The sequence below is a fragment of the Haliotis rufescens genome, unplaced genomic scaffold (genome assembly GCF_023055435.1).
Source record: "Haliotis rufescens isolate VD_foot unplaced genomic scaffold, xgHalRufe1.0.p SCAF_4, whole genome shotgun sequence".
Lineage (NCBI taxonomy): Eukaryota > Metazoa > Mollusca > Gastropoda > Lepetellida > Haliotidae > Haliotis > Haliotis rufescens.
The window spans coordinates 1330018-1347784 of record NW_025964112.1 but is presented as its reverse complement, the minus strand read 5'-3'; the positions used below and the strand labels follow the sequence as shown (position 1 = coordinate 1347784).

General features: G+C 42.9%; 1 protein-coding gene across 4 annotated transcripts in view; it reads left to right on the top strand.

The window, feature by feature from the left end:
- LOC124150359 (low-density lipoprotein receptor-related protein 1-like) overlaps window positions 1–17767 on the top strand; it is a 193127-nt gene that overhangs the window by 120571 nt on the left and 54789 nt on the right. For 3 of the 4 annotated variants that reach the window (XM_046522356.2, XM_046522357.2, XM_046522354.2), the window contains 16 exons: window positions 75–270; window positions 1091–1197; window positions 2440–2724; window positions 3682–3933; window positions 4374–4638; window positions 6457–6729; window positions 7107–7231; window positions 8016–8135; window positions 9461–9718; window positions 10593–10779; window positions 12029–12233; window positions 13473–13665; window positions 14454–14582; window positions 15384–15518; window positions 16140–16376; window positions 16892–17044. In XM_046522356.2, coding sequence (XP_046378312.2) covers window positions 75–270; window positions 1091–1197; window positions 2440–2724; window positions 3682–3933; window positions 4374–4638; window positions 6457–6729; window positions 7107–7231; window positions 8016–8135; window positions 9461–9718; window positions 10593–10779; window positions 12029–12233; window positions 13473–13665; window positions 14454–14582; window positions 15384–15518; window positions 16140–16376; window positions 16892–17044 — 3120 coding nt within the window. The remainder of the gene's footprint in view (window positions 1–74; window positions 271–1090; window positions 1198–2439; window positions 2725–3681; window positions 3934–4373; window positions 4639–6456; window positions 6730–7106; window positions 7232–8015; window positions 8136–9460; window positions 9719–10592; window positions 10780–12028; window positions 12234–13472; window positions 13666–14453; window positions 14583–15383; window positions 15519–16139; window positions 16377–16891; window positions 17045–17767) is intronic. The other variant, XM_046522355.2, reaches the window with a different exon arrangement.

The window sequence follows — 17767 nt, the reverse complement described above, 5'->3', positions numbered from 1 at the left end:
GAGTCATTTCGAGCCACGGATCTTCCTGCTACCCCTGCTTATTGTCTGTACTTTTACGCTTCGATCTGTTTCAGGAATATCCAACCCTGAGGGGTTTGCGATTGACTGGTTGTCCAAGAACATGTACTTTTCTTCCTACAATGACCAGAAGGCTTCGATATCGGTGGCCAAACTGGACGGCGCCTACCGGATCGAGATTGTCAGCACTGTAGCAACAGCCAACGCCAACCTGCTGAGACCCAACTCCATTGCTGTCCACCCCAAGAAAGGGTCAGTTACTATGGAGGCTTTGTCCTCGGTGGGGTGGTGGTATACCCTGTGTCACAGAGGTAGGGGGGGCGGTCGAGGGGGGCCTAGTGGTTAAAGCGTTCGCTCGTCACGCCGAAGGCCCGGGTTCGATTCCCGACATGGGTACAATGTGTGAAGCCCATTTCTGGTGTCCCCCGCCATGATATTGCTGGAATAATGCTAAAAGCGGCGTAAAATCAAACTCACTCACTCACTCACAGAGGTAGGGAGGTGGGGACAGGGCTGACATTACGGATTGGTAGGGGGGGAGGTGATTTGTAGAGGTGGGGGTAGTGGGGAGGACATTACGGATTGGTAAATGCTGGGATGGCATAAACTAGAAAGGGTAAGGAACAATATCATGGATTGGAAGGGTTCAGGGACAGGAGACGACATGATGGGTAGGCGTGGGGATTGGTATGGAGGGGTTTACATTACAGATTGGTATGGAGGGGTCTACATTACAGATTGGTATGGAGGGGTCTACATTACAGATTGGTATGGAGGGGTCTACAGTACAGATTGGTATGGAAGGTTCTACAGTACAGATTGGTATGGCGGGGTCTACAGTACAGATTGGTATGGAGGGGTCTACATTACAGATTGGTATGGAGGGGTCTACATTACAGATTGGTATGGAGGGGTCTACAGTACAGATTGGTATGGAGGGGTCTACAGTACAGATTGGTATGGAGGGGTCTACAGTACAGTTTGGTATGGAGGGGTCAACATTACAGATTGGTATTGTGACAGCAGCCTTGTGCTGCTGGTTCTGTAACAACTGTCACTGTTGCTGCTCCAGATTGTTGTTCTGGTCTGACCTGGGAGGGGACAAGCACCGCATCCTGAAGGCCAACATGGATGGAAGCAACGCTCAAGTCATCATCGAGGACGCCAAACACCCGACAAGTGAGGAGCGTTTAGCAGTGTGTTAAACTGTGGCATGGTATCTCAGTGGGCTGGCACTATAAATGGGCGTCAGTCGGGACGAGGACAAGCAGCCAGACCCACACATGCATGCATGTCGCTATATAAGGCTAAACAAAATAATAGTCGTGGTTCTCAGGCAACACCCGCATCATCATAAAGTCTGCAGCATGTTTTGTTTTTATTTCCATATTAATTTTTTTTATAAAAAATCCTAATACTTCAACACAATGCACAAAAAAATTGAAAATGGAAACAAAGACGAAACATGCAATGAACTTTATGATGATGTGGGCAGTGCCTGAGAACCAAGACTATTATTTTGTTTAGCCTAAGTGCAATAATCTTGGACGCGACGTTGAACCCCATTTCACTACCTGGGAGTGTGTTTGTTTGTACATTGATAAATATTCTCTCAGGAATGTGAAGTGTGAGGTCCTCACAAACACTGCTGATTGGTCAGTTGGCTTCAGTCTGATGGACATCTCCGCCTCGTCAGTGCTTATTCGTAACTCTGTCATGGAAGGTCACTCATTAGGAGATGTGATTTGAGTAGTGATAGTACTGTTGACATTCAGTCAATCTAACTTGGACATCAAACTAAGATTAGTATTCCAAGAGGTAGAGATATATTGCTACAACTGTCATAGCTCAGTCTTAGGTTAACGGTTGAAGAGCTAATATAAGTATTCCAAGAGGTAGATATATTTTATGTTAAGTTTTAACTTAATCTTAAGTTTGAATGTCATGGACCTATGATTGGACTCCCCATGTTTCTGGCACTGTCGATGTTGCATGTACAATGCTCCCCCCACTGTTGCAGGCTTAATGCTCCCCCTCCCCCACCTATATGTTGCAGGCTTAATGCTCCCCCCAGTGTTGCAGGCTTAATTCTCCCCCCAGTGTTGCAGGCTTAATGCTCCCCCTACTGTTGCAGGCTTAATGCTTTCCCCCCCCCCCCCCCCCCAGTGTTGCAGGCTTAATGCTCCCCCTCCCACCACCCCCAGTGTTGCAGGCTTAATGTCCCCTCCCCCCACTGTTGCAGGCTTAATGATTTCCCCTCCCACCCCCCCTGTTGCAGGCTTAATGCTCCCTCCAGTGTTGCAGGCATAATGCTTCCCCCAGTGTTGCAGGCTTAATGCTCCCCCCCCCCGCCCCCACCACTGTTGCAGGCTTAATGCTCCCCCCAGTGTTGCAGGCTTAATGCTCCCCCCACTGTTGCAGGTTTGACGGTGGACATGAAGGGCAACAAGCTGTACTGGATCAGCCGGCAGAACCACACCGTCAACATCTGTGAGCTGGACGGTTCCAATCTCAGACAGTACACCCGGGATGTCATGGACATCGAGTCTCCAGTTTCCATGACAGTCTACGACAACACCATCTACGTGGCCAACACCAGCAACATCCTCAAGTTCGACACCAAGAAGAAGAAGATGCAGTCGATGAGGGACAACACGCCCCACGTCTACGCCATGCAGGTGTACGACCCCAGCAGTCGCAAGGATGGTAATAACAAACATGTCTTTCCCTTCGTTAAAGTTTTCTCTATTTTCCAATTTTTCTTATTTATTTTTTTTAAAAATATTTTTTAAAAACATCTTGGGTACAATGTATGAAGCCCATTTCTGCTGTCCCCCGCAATGATATTGCTGGAATATTGCTTAAAGCGGCATAAAACCCAACTCACTACTCATTCACTTTAAATACATCATGTTTTTTCAATTAACTATATAAGTAAAGGGGCCCTTTTAAGGTGAAGTTTTTGTTGTACTATGAAAAAAACATGAAGCACTCTAGGGCCCCTTTGCTTGTAATGTTATGTAATCAATTGATTGCAAGTGATTCCATGACATTTGATTGGCTTACCAAACTATTACTTTTGCATTTGTTTCCATATGTAAAAAAGGAAAACAGTAGACCATGCCCACTAGCTGGTTTCTGTTTTCTGATTGGTTGATAATAGGGTGGGAGGGGTATTGGGTGCATTATTGCGCTCTACGATATCATTGATTTTGTATTATTGTGAAGTATTTTGTGTTAATGATTTAGTAAGAAGCCTGTGAAATTATTATTGTTGACTTTTTTATATGTAATAATTGACTTCAATATGTTTCTGCGTCTATGGAGGTATAAATAATTGAACCAGTGTGCTCAATTTGCGTAGACCTGCTACAAGGATTTTCATCAGTTTTAATGTTTTTTCCTCTAAAACGAATATTGAAGTAATTTTTTAATTAACTCCTGCTCATTCCCCATTTCTAGAACTGACAGGGTTAACTTCCAGAATGTTCTAATGATTGCTTTGTATTTGACCCACAAGTGTGTGAGCTGTTGTTCTGGTTGCCGACAGACTCAAACACTCACTCATTTTTCCAGGCTGTTTGGCGACGTCGTCCGTTGTACAGAAACTCTTTCTGGGAAGGGGAGACAATTTGTACACAATTTTGTAAATTGTTTTCACAGGGAGCAACGGTTGTCATAAGTCCAATGGTGGCTGTGAACAGATGTGCCTGCCGACTGGCGAGACGTCCAAGATCTGCAAGTGTACAGCAGGCTTCACTTTGAGCACTTTAGAGAAATGCCAAGGCATCCTGTCCTTCCTGTTGTATTCCACGGAGTCAGAGATCAGGGGCTTCTCATTGGGCGACCCCAAGACCGAGGCATTGGCACCAATCTCAAAAATATCTCTAGCAGCTGCTGTGGACTTCCATGCTTGTAAGTAAAACGTCTTCTGTTTGAAACGATTCAGGATCGAAATCTCTTTATAGTTTGATGTTATTGTTTAGAAAAGATGTGTTGTGAACTGTTCCGACTGCGGAATGCGTGTCTGCAGAGATGACAGCTGAGGATCTGTGGTCATGTTCTGTGGATTGGTAGTATGTGTTCTATCGTCATCCTTGATGGTGTGGGTTGTTGCTCATGCTCTCAGTCACAACAAACAAAACAAACAAAAACAGAATTGTGTCCCTTAGCCGTACCAGGATCAGCTAGTCATGGGTTCAAATCCTGGATTAGCCCCATATTGATCTGTCATGACAGTAAACCATGCTAGTGTGTTCCACAAAAGTGGTAATTATCCAAGACCTGCATCACTTCAACTTTACGCTACATGCTGTCCAAAGTCACTCACTCACTCACTCTTTCTCTCTTTTCAGACACCGACTCCATCTTCTGGGTGGACAGCAACTCGCGGACGATCTCCCGCATCAAGCGTGACCTGACGGGTCGGGAAACTGTCATCAGCGAAGGCATCAACGGCATCGAGGGGATAGCTGTCGACTGGATCGCTGGCAACATCTACTGGACTGACAGGGGACATGACACTGTAGAAGTGTCCTCACTGAATGGTTCAAATCGCTACGTCGTCATGCACGGCGACATGGAGAAACCAAGGGCCCTCGCAGTCCATCCAGTGCTGGGGTGAGTCACGCATCACGGCAATTGACAAAACGAAATATACGAACTGAACAGTGAAGTTGTGAGGGAAATAGTTGCATGATTAATCCTGATAAAATGAATATAGTATGAGATTTTGTTTAAAATTGACCACTGCTTGCTTTGTCTGAGGCCTACTACACACAGATTATTGACATCACAGATTAGTTTTTTCTGTACTTTCCCATGGGACCCTGGGGAATTCTTTTTTTATCTGTGTGTCATGAGGTATATATAGTATAGTTTGTGGTTACACTTCCTCAAAAAGTATTGATGTTTTTTTCATTAAACTTGGTGTGTGCCTTTTCTCGAAGGGCCCTTGTTTGAAAATGTTTTGGTGAAGATTAGTCAAAGGTCAAGGTCAGCATTCAGGGTTTTGTAAATCATAGGTGTATCATTGTCAGTTATTGAGCTCTGGTTACCGCTACAGACATGAAACTTTATAGCTGCATGTATCGTTACAAAACCTACATCTGATGTCCTTGTAATATGTGTATCCAAGGTCAAGGTCAAGTTTATCGTGAAACACATTTGCATCATTCATTGCGAGTTACGTTTGCACATTTACTTTTCCAGTCCTAAGACGTAGATAATTGTTGGATCTTTGTCTTGATTAAGGTCAAGGTCTGGAAGTACCGTATTTTCTTGAGTATAGTGAGCACTTTTTTTCCAAAAAACACAGCTGTGTAGAAGGGGGTGCGCATTATACACGAAAAAGATACACATGGAAAGATATTACCGTGAGCATGTAACACCGGAAATACCATGTCAACAAATCCATACTAAAGTACGCAATTTAATCATGTAATTACACTGTCTGGCTATAAAAAGTGTTCTTTGTATATCTGGACTTATGTATGTAACTTATTTCATTAATTTTATTCAAAATTCCTTTTGATATTGTTTTTATTAATTTTGGCGAAATCGTATGTGAAGCGGACGGAAGATCGCACAACTCACCGTTATTAACAGCAACCACGGTCAGATTACCACTATTGACGCCTTGAAACGAACATTAGTTAACAGAGAATGGATACATATATCATAAATGCCATACTTTGACTCGTTAAAAGTCATATTTGTTATAGTGTGACGATTCTATGTCAACACATAGTTCTCGCGAACACGCGATCACGTGCGCGTGAGCCTTGACGGTGACTGGTCAGACTGGTTCCATGTGAAAAATAATAACCGGCAATAGCGATCAGCTGCTTCGCTTAGGGTTATTATTATTTAAAATATGTTTAGTAAAAGCTGCAACTAAATTAACAAGATATTGGGATATATTATTCCTGATAAAAAAAATAGTTTCAGATACAATTTTTGCCGATCCTTGCATTAAAATCCTGTAAAGTTGTATCATTGGGTGTGTCTTGACCGAATCACCGGTAGATTCCAAGAAAACGTGAGTACAGCTGATTGCTGTTTCCGGCTTAGTTTACGAGAAAATACACAAGGTAATCTTAATCCCTGGATGTAAAACAATGCATAGCAGAACAAAAAATAAAATTTCAACGGTAAATGAACATGTCTGGTGATGTTTTATCTCAAATTTCGAATTTGTACTGACCAAGTTTCTCATCACCCATTTGTTTACCGGAATTCGCTGAAGGGGTAGATCTACGGTGTAATTTTATTTTGCACTTGACATTCAATTTTTTTTCTTCTCCAAAAGAGGGGGGTGCTCATTATACATGGGTGCGCACTGTACTCAAGAAAATACAGTAATGTTTTCCCTGTTCCTGTTCCCCTTATTCCGATTATGTTTTGAAATCACTGATGGTGTAATCAATTCTGTTTCAGTTACATCTTCTTCTCAGACTGTGGAGCCAAGCCAAAGATAGTTCGAGCCCACCTGGATGGGTCCAACCGCACCGACTGGATCAACACGGACATCAAGGCCCCCTTCGGTCTGACCATTGACTACAAATCCAACCTGCTGTTCTGGTGCGACAAGGACTTGGATGTCATTGAGAGTGTCGACATTGTGTCCAAGAAGAGGACGGTCATTTATCGGAACCTCACAGACTGTATGTCTCTCACAGTCTACGATGATTACGTTTACTGGGCAGACTCGTGAGTAGGATTTGAATTGGGCAAAATAATGTAGCACCACAACAAGAGTGCTGCTTATGTCTGTGATCTGTGAGCCAGGCGATGGAACTATTTCTTTGACTTGTATTTTAGATTTTGTGTGAGGTAATATACAAGTTGTATGAATGAATGACAACTTATTGCAACAATGTAACAAGTTGGTAACCAGATGTTGCTGGAAGACGGAAGTGTCCTCCACACTATTGGGAATCGTACAAATGCTCATGGCTTTCACCAAAGTGTTGCGAGTCTAGAACCAGCAGGATTTCCACGCACTATGATATGACTGAAATACTTTTCAAAACAGAGTTAAACTCACTCACTCACTCACTCATGTACTCACTCATGTTGTGTTTCAGAACGCTGGAGGCCGGGTCGATTGCACGAGCTAACAAAAAGGACGGGAGCGACATGAAGGTGCTGAGACAAGGGCTGCCCCAGAAGCTGAAGGATATCAAGGTGTTTGACAAGCACAGGCAGACGGGTGAGTCCTCGGTCATGCAGGGAATTACATCTCGACAAGCTCAGGCAGACAAGTAAGTCCTCGGTCAGACAGGGAATTACATCTCGACAAGCACAGGCAGACAGGTAAGTCCTCGGTCAGACAGGGAATTACATCTCGACAAGCACAGGCAGACAGGTAAGTCCTCGGTCAGACAGGGAATTACATCTCGACAAGCACAGGCAGACAGGTGAGTCGAGCACAGGCAGACAGGTGAGTCCTCGGTCATGCAGGGAATTACATCGCCATGGTAGAATTACCCTGGCCACATTGGTTAATTTTGAATCTGCCCAGAAAAGATTGTAGATTCTATAACATGCCTTGATGAACCTTAGATTTAGCAACCATTATTAACTTTGCAGTATTTATTTCTATGATAATGCATGACGTCATGTTGAATCTTGTAACTGGATTGATAAATTATTTTGAACCACTGGTGTGTGGACTGGGATGTTTTAGTTGTGATCGGATGTACAGCCATTCTGATAATGAAATTAAGTAAGAATGTCCTAATGAATCTGTTTAAACAGTTGAAAAGAACTTAAGAAGGCATTAAATTTGGTTGCTCAAATATTCTTTGAAGCTTGTGGGGGCATGGCTGCCAAGGACTGTAATTTGCTGATTATTTGCATCCCGTCATGCCTCCTGCCACATCAAGCCGGCACATCCGATGTAACTAAAATACTGTCACAAACAGTGTTAAACCCAACTCCCTCACTCACCCTGAAGCAAGTATTCCTGTATGTTTGTCTCGCTGTGTTTCCAGGCACCAATGTATGCAGCAAGAACAAATATGGCTGTGAGCAGCTGTGTTTGTACAGAGGGTCCGATGCCAGTTGTGCCTGCTCCTACGGCAAGCTGAGCTCCGATGGCCGCAAGTGTGAAGGTAGGTGGGGCTGCCAAGGCTGTTTCATAGATAACAACCTTAAAACTGGTTTCTGTTCCATCTAGAGTAGAGTTTGCACCATCTGCGTATTGAAATACAGTATATTTAATGCCATTTATATTAATTCCTTTAAGGCTAAACAAAATAATAGTCTTGGTTCTCAGGCACTGCCCACATCATAAAGTTCATTGCATGTTTCGTCTTTGTTTCCATTTTCCAATTTTTTTTGTGCATTGTGTTGAAGTATTAGGATTTTTATATATTTTTTTAATATGGAAATAAAAACAAAACGTGCTGCAGACTTTATGATGATTGGGGGTGTGCCTGAGAACCACGACTATTATTTTGTTTAGCCTAATAGTTTTACGTTTATAGAAATTGACATTAATTCTGCACATACTAGAAATAGATACGGTGACAGTGGATCGCCTTGCCTACAGCCTCTACCAAGGTTAAAAATATCTGAAATATGGCCTGCATTAATGGTTGAACTAAAACATGTACTGTGTAATTGAAAATGTCGACCCAATTTCTGAAAGAAGGTCCAAAATTAAAACTTTCTAAAGCCTTATCCACGAAATCCCGTTCAGTTGTAGCGAACACTTTTTCAAGGCATCAGTAACTAATAGACCTGGTATTTCGTTCATTTCAATGTAGTTCATGAGGTCATATAATATACTAGTATTTTCACCGATAAATCTATTTTGCAAAAAGCCAGTTTGGGTCTCACTCATTATATCTGGTAGAACTTGTTTCATTCTATAAGCAACAGCGCTTACTGCTATTTTGTGATCAACATTTATCAGATTAATAGGGCACCAATTTTTAAGTAATGATGGTCGTGTCCTTCTTGAGGTATACATGTATTAATTATACCCTGCCTTTGAAAGTTGATAGGGTTTCGTTTTCACCAGCATATTTTATCGATCTTAGAAATGCCAATATATTTCAAGAAAACATGATCAACTCTACAGAGAAGCCATCTCATCCTAGGATTTTTCTATTTTTCATGTTTTAATGCCTGAGCACATTTGGCAAAAAAAGTTTGACCTTCACATGTTTGCATTTTATCAGCTGATATTTTGTGTCAATATTTATAAAACGTATCTAGTTCTTCTATCCAATTTTCACTGTGGTCACTTTTATACAATTTTGTTTAAAAGTTTACTGTTTTGTTAATTATTTCTTTCCTATCTACACATATATTATTATGCACTAAATATATTTATGGTGTCATTATTAGTACTTTTATGTGAAAACACTAGCTCATATACCAAAGGCATTTGAAAGCTTTGTTAGCCCCAACCGACTTGCTCGTTCTTCAGAATACACTGAGTTCCTGCTGTTCTCGGAAGTGACCTCCCTCCAGAGTATCCACATGAAGGACAAGCCCGACCCCAACGCCATCTTGAAGCCCGATCCCAACCCCCCTATCAAGCCCATCCATAACGCCACATACATGAAGAATGTCATAGGACTGGCCATGGACCACGCCTCTCAGAGGATCTTCTACAGCGACATCCAGAGAGGAGACATTCAGTCAGTGTCCTACAATGGGTCGGATATTACAGTGATTGTTGAAGGTTTGTGTGGAACTTGTGTTTATGGTCTAATGATGGGATTTAAGCGAAACTCCGTCAAATGTTCACACAATAAAGCCAAAGTGTTCCAAGACAACAGTTTGTCCCAATGATTTTCAGTTGTAACTGTTTGTCAGTTGTATTAAGCCTTCAGCTGTTGGTTGTAACTATAGCTCTGACCTTTCTGTTGGTTGTAACTAGCTTTGATCTGTTTTTATCGGATGTAACAAGCTTTGACCTGTTTTTGTTGGTTGTTACCAGCTTTGACCTGTTTCTATTGGTTGTAACTAGCTTTGACCTGTTTCTATTGGTTGTAACTAGCTTTGACCTGTTTCTATGGGTTGTAACTAGCTTTGACCTGTTTCTGTTGGTTGTAACTAGCTCTGACCTGTTTCTATTGGTTGTAACTAGCTTTGACCTGTTTTTGTTGGTTGTAACTAGCTTTGACCTGTTTTTGTTGGTTGTAACTAGCTCTGACCTGTTTCTATTGGTTGTAACTAGCTCTGACCTGTTTCTGTTGGTTGTAACTAGCTTTGACCTGTTTCTATTGGTTGTAACTAGCTTTGTCCTGTTTTTGTTGGTTGTAACTAGCTCTGACCTGTTTCTATTGGTTGTAACTAGCTTTGACCTGTTTTTGTTGGTTGTAACTAGCTCTGACCTGTTTCTGTTGGTTGTAACTAGCTCTGACCTGTTTCTATTGGTTGTAACTAGCTCTGACCTGTTTCTATTGGTTGTAACTAGCTTTGACCTGTTTCTATTGGTTGTAACTAGCTTTGACCTGTTTCTATTGGTTGTTACTAGCTTTGACCTGTTTCTATTGGTTGTAACTAGCTCTGACCTGTTTCTGTTGGTTGTAACTAGCTCTGACCTGTTTCAGGAGTGGGAGCAGCAGAGGGGCTGGCATTTGACCCCGACACGGGGGACCTGTACTGGACCAGCTACACCAACTCCTCCATCAGCAAGATCAACCTACGTAAGCCGCCCAAGGAAAGACAGGTTAAAGTCATCATCCAGCTCACCACTGAGGATCATCCCCGGGCTATCGTCATAGATGTCTGTCAGAAGTAAGTGCAAAATTGTAATGGATATAATTTGCTATAACTAAGTGACGAGGTGACAAGGTCTTCTGAGGCTGACACACTTTATTCTGCACAATTTTCTTCCCTTTGGCATGTTGGAGTCCTATAATTCTTTGTGTCAAGCCTAGAATTTTGACACTTATCCTATCTTACACTATGCATTTCTTCCTTTGATCCTATGAGGAAATGCGATTGAACAAAGTTTCCAGCTTCTAAAAACAATTCACCCGAACACACCCAGCACATAGGATCGAAAGAAGAATGAAGAAATGCGTAGTGTTGAGATAGGATAAGTATATAAATATACAATTTATTTGAAATTTTCCACTTTGCCTGATTATGATTTTTGTTTTGTCAGCTCCGGTGATCATGGAACGTTGCAAGGGACATTGTCACATTCTCGCGTTCTTGCACTTCTAGCATATTTAGCTTGTTGTGAATGGTTAAGGTCTTGAGAATGTCCCTTACAGTATTCCATACTCACCTGTATCACTTCATGCTTCAATCCTGCCAACCTCCTCACAGTTATAGCCCATTTGCAGAGCGCTCTATACTATCGATGCCACCAGTCAAAACTCCCCACTGTGATAGGTGGCCACAGCTATGTTTGGAGTTCAACTCGCAACCTAATGACCGTTATGTTTACAAACAAGTAACGACTGTCATGATGCCGAATACACTAACCGCTGCTATATTACTTTCTTTGTTTGTCAATTTGAATTTCTATTTCATTAAAACCATCATGTAATTGATAAAGTAATAATGTAAGGGAGAAGTTGGTTGATTTTCCATTAGTATGCTATCTTGAACCAATCTGATTATACAAACAACAAAGTAAATTCATCTGAAAAACATGGTCAGTCGTAAACCTTTTCAAAATGAAATATGATGGCATTCCCAAAGACATAAACAAAAGTATAAACATTACTACAGTTGGGATTAAAGAGCAAATTTCAAGATTCTTGCAATGGCCTAGCCAAGGGCTGGTGGCAGCGATGTTACTGAGAGTGTAACGAAGGTGTCATGCGCTGGGAAGTAGCTTGCTCTCCTGCATTAAGCTGACAATACACTGAAATAAAGCAGCTTTATACCAGCTCATGATCTAGCATTCCCTAACTCTGTTTCCTTTGCAGAAGATTAACCAACATGTTTTAGTGCTAGTTTTGAAGTTTGTTTTAAATGGACCTCCAAGATTATAGGTTGAAAATATCTCACTCTGAAATTCCTTCCGCAGCAAATTGTTTTGGACCAACTGGAATGACCAGAAGCCGAGCATCCAGTCGGCCTTCTTGACCGGGTACAAACCCAAGTCGATCATCACAGAGGACGTGCGGACCCCGAACGGCCTGACCGTGGACCACCGTGCCCAGAAGCTGTACTGGACCGACGCCCGACTGGACAAGATAGAGAGATGCGAATTTGATGGCAGTAACCGAGTGGTGAGACTATAGTTCTTGGTCCTTGTCTTAACTGTTGGCTCTGTCTATAAATGTTGATGGCAGTAACCGAGTGATGAGACTATAGTTCTTGGTCCTTGTCTTAACTGTTGGCTCTGTCTATAAATGCTGATGGCAGTAACCGAGTGGTGAGACTATAGTTCTTGGTCCTTGTCTTAACTGTTGGCTCTGTCTATAAATGTTGATGGCAGTAACCGAGTGGTGAGACTATAGTTCTTGGTCCTTGTCTTAACTGTTGGCTCTGTCTATAAATGTTGATGGCAGTAACCGAGTGGTGAGACTATAGTTCTTGGTCCTTGTCTTAACTGTTGGCTCTGTCTATAAATGCTGATGGCAGTAACCGAGTGGTGAGACTATAGTTCTTGGTCCTTGTCTTAACTGTTGGCTCTGTCTATAAATGCTGATGGCAGTAACCGAGTGGTGAGACTATAGTTCTTGGTCCTTGTCTTAACTGTTGGCTCTGTCTATAAATGTTGATGGCAGTAACCGAGTGGTGAGACTATAGTTCTTGGTCCTTGTCTTAACTGTTGGCTCTGTCTATAAATGCTGATGGCAGTAACCGAGTGGTGAGACTATAGTTCTTGGTCCTTGTCTTAACTGTTGGCTCTGTCTATAAATGTTGATGGCAGTAACCGAGTGGTGAGACTATAGTTCTTGGTCCTTGTCTTAACTGTTGGCTCTGTCTATAAATGTTGATGGCAGTAACCGAGTGGTGAGACTATAGTTCTTGGTCCTTGTCTTAACTGTTGGCTCTGTCTATAAATGCTGATGGCAGTAACCAAGTGGTGAGACTATAGTTCTTGGTCCTTGTCTTAACTGTTGGCTCTGTCTATAAATGCTGATGGCAGTAACCGAGTGGTGAGACTATAGTTCTTGGTCCTTGTCTTAACTGTTGGCTCTGTCTATAAATGTTGATGGCAGTAACCGAGTGGTGAGACTATAGTTCTTGGTCCTTGTCTTAACTGTTGGATCTGTCTTATTATAAATGCTGATGCTTGAGAATGAAGACATCTTCATGTGATAATGTTGCCACTTGAGTCAAAGTTGGAAAGTTTGTTGGAGTAACCTCCTTCTATATTGTGTTCAGTTACCAGATCGTAATCCAGATATGGTTGCAATTTGATAAATGTGCAAGGGTTGTAATACTCAAATGTCATCTTTAAACATGACTTCACACTGTTACAGAAAGCTCATTGTTGATTGTCAGCCATCTTGTTACAGATAATTGTGACCAAGATTCCCCAACACTCCTTTGGCATTGCCGTCTATGGAGACTTCATCTACTGGACAGACTGGATGCTGCGTGCTGTCCTCCGTGCCAACAAGTACACAGGGTCGGGCCTCACGTGGCTCCGGAAGGGCATCAAGCGGCAGCCCATGGGCATCATGGCCGTCACCAACGACACCAACGACTGTAAGCATCCCCATCTCAAGCCATTGTAACCATAACTCTATTGAGTTGTCACTACACAAAGCTACAGTGTTCCATCGTGTTGTCCTCACAGATTCCCAAGCTAACAACCCTGCCATAAAGTACATGAATCATAATCCCACGAATATCGCGATTTGATTCCCGTCCTCAAACAGCTACCTTCACATATATGTACTTATACTCCCTCACTTCAACATTGGGGGCGGTCGGGTAGTCTAGTGGTTAAGCGTTCGCTCGTCACCCCGAAGACACAGGTTCGATTCACCACATGGGTACAAAGTGTGAAGCCCATTTGTGGTGCCCCCCTGCCATGATATTTCTGGAATATTGCTAAAACCGGTGTAAAACCATACTCGCTCACTCACACACTCACTCACACACTCACTCACTCACTCACTTCAACACTGACTTACTACTGACACTGCTTTGTGAATCTGGGCCCTGTTCCACAAGGGGGTCTTAGCTCTAAGACTGAGAACGTAGCTCCCTTACTGCAACACTGACTAACAACTGGGCCTGTTCCACAAGGGGGTCTTAGCTCTAAGACTGAGAACGTAGCTCCCTTACTGCAACACTGACTAACAACTGGGCCTGTTCCACAAGGCGGTCTTAGCTCTAAGATGAATGTAACTCCCTTACTTTAACATAGATTTACGACAGTTGTACCGCTACGATTGCAGTGTGAAACAGGCCCCGACCCAGGTCTGAAATAATGTGCTTGAGACCTGTAATAACCTCCACCTTCCCTCACATTCTGACTCCGACTGCAGGTACCACGAATCCTTGCCATGGCAACAAGTTCGGCTGTGACGAGATCTGCACGGCAAATACGCATGGTGAGCCAGTGTGCAGCTGTCGTGAGGGGCACGTTCTCCTGAAGGACAAGATGCGATGTGTTGGTAGGTAGCTGGCCCTGGAAACCTGTGTCATAAAACATATTCATAAATCTCATGGAATAAAAAGGGACAGTCGGGTAGCCTCGTGGTTAAAGCGTTTGCTCGTCACGCCGAAGACCCGGGTTCGATTCCCGACATGGGTACAATATGTGAAGCCCATTTCTGGTGTCCCCCGCCGTGATATTGCTGGAATATTGCTAAAAGCGGCGTAAAACCATACTCACTCACTCACTCATGGAATAAAAAATGGCATTCCGAAAGAAATATGATGTACATAGATAAAGATATGAGTTGTCTGTGACCATCTTAATGGGAGGTTTCAGTTGTTACCATGTGTGTCAGTCCATGCCACTGTAATCTGATTCAATCTAATTATTCTTGTCATTTCTGTTGAAACACCTTTGACTTGAATAACGACATCACTTCATTGTTGAATCCATTCCTGATCTCTTTAAAAAAGACTTGCAGTATTTCTTTATGAAACTGTCCACGGAATCTTTCAGTCCCTTGGATGTGTTATCCCATCACGGGTGTGTCAGCAAAAAAATCAAGGATGGTCAGACCCCCAGAGCTGGACAAAGTGTTAAAGAATGTTAAATTTATAATTACCCTACCTATTTACATTATTGTTGAATTCCTCTATTTTGGCTGTCAATACGCTATAAAGATTTTCAGATTGTCAACAGATGTCCTCTTCACTGTCAACTATCCATAATTAGTTCTGCCACATATAGTATCTCCCTTCCCAAGCTTCTTGCATGTGTAAAAGTAATTTTTACTTTAATCTTTTTCATCTGTTGGCAGATGCATCGGTTGTTAGTGGTTGTGGCATGAATGACTTTGTGTGTGATGACAAAAAGAGATGTGTTGACATCAGCAAGACATGCAACATCATCAACGACTGCCTCGATGCCAGCGATGAGGACCCAGCCCTTTGTGGTCAGTACACTTCGTATATACTACTCAGCTTTTGGTACGGATACTTAGATAGTTCATACTGATACGGAACCAAGGACAAGTGTGTACTTTTGTACCTACGCTTCTGTAATCAAGTTGGCAATGTGCCAGGTCAATATTGAAAACTATTAACATGACAACATCTTCAGGCCTTCTGCTCCTACTTGTACTCTCAGATGTTCCAATAAAAATTTACGTTGTAGAATTGGTCCCCAGTAATCCATGTTCATTGTGAGAGGCGATCAGAATGTACAAGGTGGTCAGGTGACTTGGCTGGCACGTTCTGGTGGCATGAGTTGTCCATGCTGCAGGCACGCCAGACTTGATTATTTACAGGCTGCCGCGATACAGTTGGAATAGTGCTGACTGCAGCATAAAACAGCAAATTCTAAAAAGAATCAGTTAAATTCAGTATTTCGTTTAATTCTCTTCTGCACTTTTCCCTCTAGAATGAGGGTAGTGTCCATGCATGTCGCTGTGTAAGTACAATAATCATGGATGCCACGGTAAACCCTAGTTCACCTCACCTGTCATGTGTAAAGTGGCGTTTACCTCACCGCTTGGTGCCTCCCCGACGCTTCACGGACTGTGTTTTATCTGTAGTGGGGACCAGGCAGTGCCCAGCGGACTACTTCACGTGCAACAAGACCGGGCGCTGTATCACCATCGACAAGATCTGCGACGGCAACACCGACTGTGGCTCGGATGATGAGTCGGATGAGTACAAGTGCCCCTGCAAGGTCAACGAGTTCCAGTGTGCCAACGGCAGGTGTATCAACCTCAAGTACAGGTGTGATCGGGACAGCGACTGCTCGGACCACTCCGATGAAATTGGATGTAGTAAGTGGCATCTCCTTTCATTACGATCACAAAATAAAGTAGGTTAACTCCGTGAAAATCCATGTTAGAATTGGTCTTCAGCAACCCATGTTTGTCGTAAGAGGCGACTATACTTTTCGTAAGAGGCAACTAACAGGACTGAGTGGTCAGACTTGCTGACTTGGTTGATGCTTGTTATCGTATACCAATTGTGTTGATCGATGCTCTTGATGTCAATCACTGGTTTGTTTGGTCCAGACACGATTATTTACAGACAGACGTCATATAGCTGGAATATTGCTAATAGTGCAGTGTTAAACAACAAACAGACAAACAAGAAGTAAGTTTAATGGACTAGGAGTGAATGAAGTGATTCCAGGATTGAAGTTGGAGGGAGTAAAGGGAGGTAACCGATGATGGTCTAATGTCACATTCACATTGAAGTGTATTAGCCAGGTAATCCAGGTGATCCAGGTGATCCAGGTGATCCAGGTGCATCCCAGGCTGACATGGCTGTGTACCTGCGTGTGTTTCAGACCTGACATGCTCGGAGCTGGAGATCGACGGGGAATTCCTGGAGGGTCTGGTCTCCTGCAACACGACGTCCGCCTGCATCTACCCCAGCTGGAAGTGTGACGGCAGCAACGACTGTTGGGATAACAGTGACGAGGAGGACTGTGGCAAACGTAGTGAGAAATAGTCACATCTGATAGTAGCCGAAAAGTCTTCACATTTACAAAAAGTAGCTCTGTATATGAATTCACCTCTAACAGGCCCATAGAGATTGAATTCACCTCTTGCATGCCCATGGAGAATGAATTCACCTCTAGAAGGCCCCTAGAGAATGAATTCACCTCTAACAGGCCCCTAGTGAGAATGAATTCACCTCTAACAGGCCCCTAGTGAGAATGAATTCACCTCTAGCAGGCCCCTAGAGAATGAATTCTCCTCTAACAGGTCCATATTGAAGAAGTCTGATTTTAATAGTGTATGTAAGGCCAGGGGTAAACCTGTGAGTCGCTATATTAGGTGTTCCAAGTTTTAACCCCAAAACATCTTAATAATGATTGTTGAGTTGTAAGCACCATACATGTGCTTGTGGATTTCATGAAAATGGTAGAGATCTAAGACCTACATCACTTTAAGATTTCCACTCACATTGAACTGACACGCTGTGATATAATTGGAATACCATTCAAATTGGTGTTACACCAAGCTGACTCACATGTATAGTCCTTTGAACCAATATTGACTCATGAAGATCCGGGGTAGAATAGGTCTTCAGCAACCCATGCTTGTCCCCAATGAGGATCTGGGGTAGAATAGGTCTTCAGCAACCCATGCTTGTCCCCCGTGATGATCTTGGGTAGAATAGGTCTTCAGCAACCCCTACTTGCCGTGAGGATCTGGGG